General features: G+C 58.2%; 1 protein-coding gene across 1 annotated transcript; it reads left to right on the top strand.

Annotated features, from left to right (window-relative positions):
* Positions 1-2: 2 nt before the first annotated feature.
* On the top strand, positions 3-2198 carry Tco025E_10151 (group II trans-sialidase superfamily; the record flags this gene model as incomplete). Its single annotated transcript, XM_029376938.1, has 1 exon — positions 3-2198. A coding segment is annotated over one exon (2196 nt), but the record flags the coding sequence as incomplete, so codon positions are not given.
* Positions 2199-2200: the final 2 nt, after the last annotated feature.

The raw sequence follows: 2200 nt of genomic DNA on the forward strand, positions 1-2200 counted from the left end.
CTTCTGCGGCGCTGCTGCTCCTCGTCGTTCTGATATGCTGCGGCGGTGAAGCTGTGCACGCTGAGGGGAACAAACCAAAGGAAGCGCAACTGCCGCAGAGTGTTGAACTTTTCGTGCCAAATAAGACGAAAGTGGAAGGACAAGCCGGAAGACAAACAAGAGACTTTTTCCTCGCACCTTCGCTCGCCAGTGCTGGTGGAGTCTTGGCCGCTTTTGCCGAAGGTCACATCACCTTTACAGACTTCAATGGTACATCCGGAGGACTCCTTTTTTCTGATGTTGTGGCGGGGTACATTAACGCTGCGGAGAGCTGGGCGTCTCTTGTCGCTGCGGTCGACGCAAACCAGTGGAAGGCATACAGCATCTTCAGCAGAGCCAGTCAAGTGGATCATGTAGGTCGTGCGTTCTACCCCACCACAGTTGCAAAGAACAACAAAGTCTTTCTTCTTGTGGGAAGCCACTATTTGATCTACAACAGTACTGGCTCAACGTGGACGAAAGGTGACTGGAGTCTTGCTTTGCTGGTGGGTGAGCCCACGCAAGGCAAACAGATCCAGTGGGGCCAGCCCCAACAGCTGCTGCCACAGATCGCCCAATCCGCTCAAGCGAACCAACTGGATGAGTTTTCTGGTGCTGGTGGCTCAGGCGTTGCGATGGCGAGTGGCGCGCTTGTGTTTCCTGTGGTGGCAACTCAACGAGGGTCCTCCCTTGTCTCCACGATCATCTACTCGACGGACGAGGGCCAACACTGGGTGCTCCCGAAGGGGATGCTCCCTGGGCAGTGCGCTTCACCCCTCCTCGCCGAGTGGGAGGCGGGGCAGCTTCTCATGATTGCCGATTGTGTGTTTGGCCGCAGGGTGTTCGAGTCGAGGGACATGGGGGCAACGTGGGCGGAGACTGTCAGGGCACTCTCGCGCGTGCGGGGTGATTTCAGATCAGACCCTTTGCAACGGGGCCGGCGTGTGGGATCCCTCACCACCGCGACGATTGCTGGAACGAGGCTCATGCTGTACACCCAGAAAGAGTACCCGCTCGGGGCGACGACGGATACGGAGGCAAAGGATCTTTTTCTTTGGGCCACCGACAACAACCGGACGTTTCGCGTCGGGCCCATTTCCATGGACGCTGAAGAGGTGAGTACTTTCGCCCACGCCCTGCTGTACTCGAACGACAAACTGCACTTTTTGCAGGAGAGGGGCAACGAAACGAGCAATAGTCTGGGTTTTGCTCCTCTGACGGAGGAGCTGAAGACAATCACCTCCGTCTTGGACACTTGGGCGGAGCTGGACTCCGACTTCTCCAAGTCGTCTGTGCCCACGGCCGGCCTGGTTGGATTCCTGTCGGATGCATCGAGTGATGCAACGTGGGACGACGCGTACCGCTGCCTGAACGCAGTTGTGAAAAATGCAAAGAAGGTCAAAAATGGCTTTGAGTTCACTGGGGCCGAGTCCTACGCCTTTTGGCCCGTGAACATGTGGCAGTATGGTAACTTGTACGACTTTGTGAATTACGAGTTCACGCTTGTGGCGACGGTGACCATCCATCAGGCTCCGAAGGAGAGCGCGCCCCTGCTGGGTGCGAGTCTGGAGGCCCGTGGCGGCACGAAGTTCGTGGGGCTGGCGTACACTGCGACGAAGAAGTGGGAGACGGTCTTAAACGGCACGGCAACAGCACCCAACGGCAATTGGGAGCCGGGGAAGAAGTACCAAGTGGCGCTTATGCTGCAGGGCAACAAGGCCTCCGTGTACGTGGACGGCGAGCTCGTGGGGAGCTCCGACGCGCTGCCAACACCCGGGGCACGGGGTTACGAAATCTCACACTTCTACTTTGGAGACGAAGAAGGCGGCAACGACAGAGGCGGCAGTGTGACGGTGACGGACGTTCTTTTGTACAATCGCCGGCTAAGTGCCACGGAACTCAACAAGGTCGAGAGCGCCGACGTACCGGGGAAAGCCGTGAACGACAGATCCGGTGCATCAGGCAACGTTGCAGGCACAAGATCGTCGTCATCTGAGAAGGCTGCCGGCGGAAGCTCGGCGTCATCTGAGAAGGTTCCAGGCGGAAGCTCGGCGTCATCCGAGAAGGTTCCAGCCGGAAGCTCGGCGTCGTCTGAGAAGGTTCCAGCCGGAAGCTCGTCGTCATCTGAGAAGGCTGCGGGCGGAAGCTCGTCGTCATCTGAGAAGGCTGCAGTCGGAAGCTC

The sequence above is a fragment of the Trypanosoma conorhini genome (assembly GCF_003719485.1).
Source record: "Trypanosoma conorhini strain 025E chromosome Unknown Tco_14.4_contig_01497, whole genome shotgun sequence".
NCBI lineage: Eukaryota > Euglenozoa > Kinetoplastea > Trypanosomatida > Trypanosomatidae > Trypanosoma > Trypanosoma conorhini.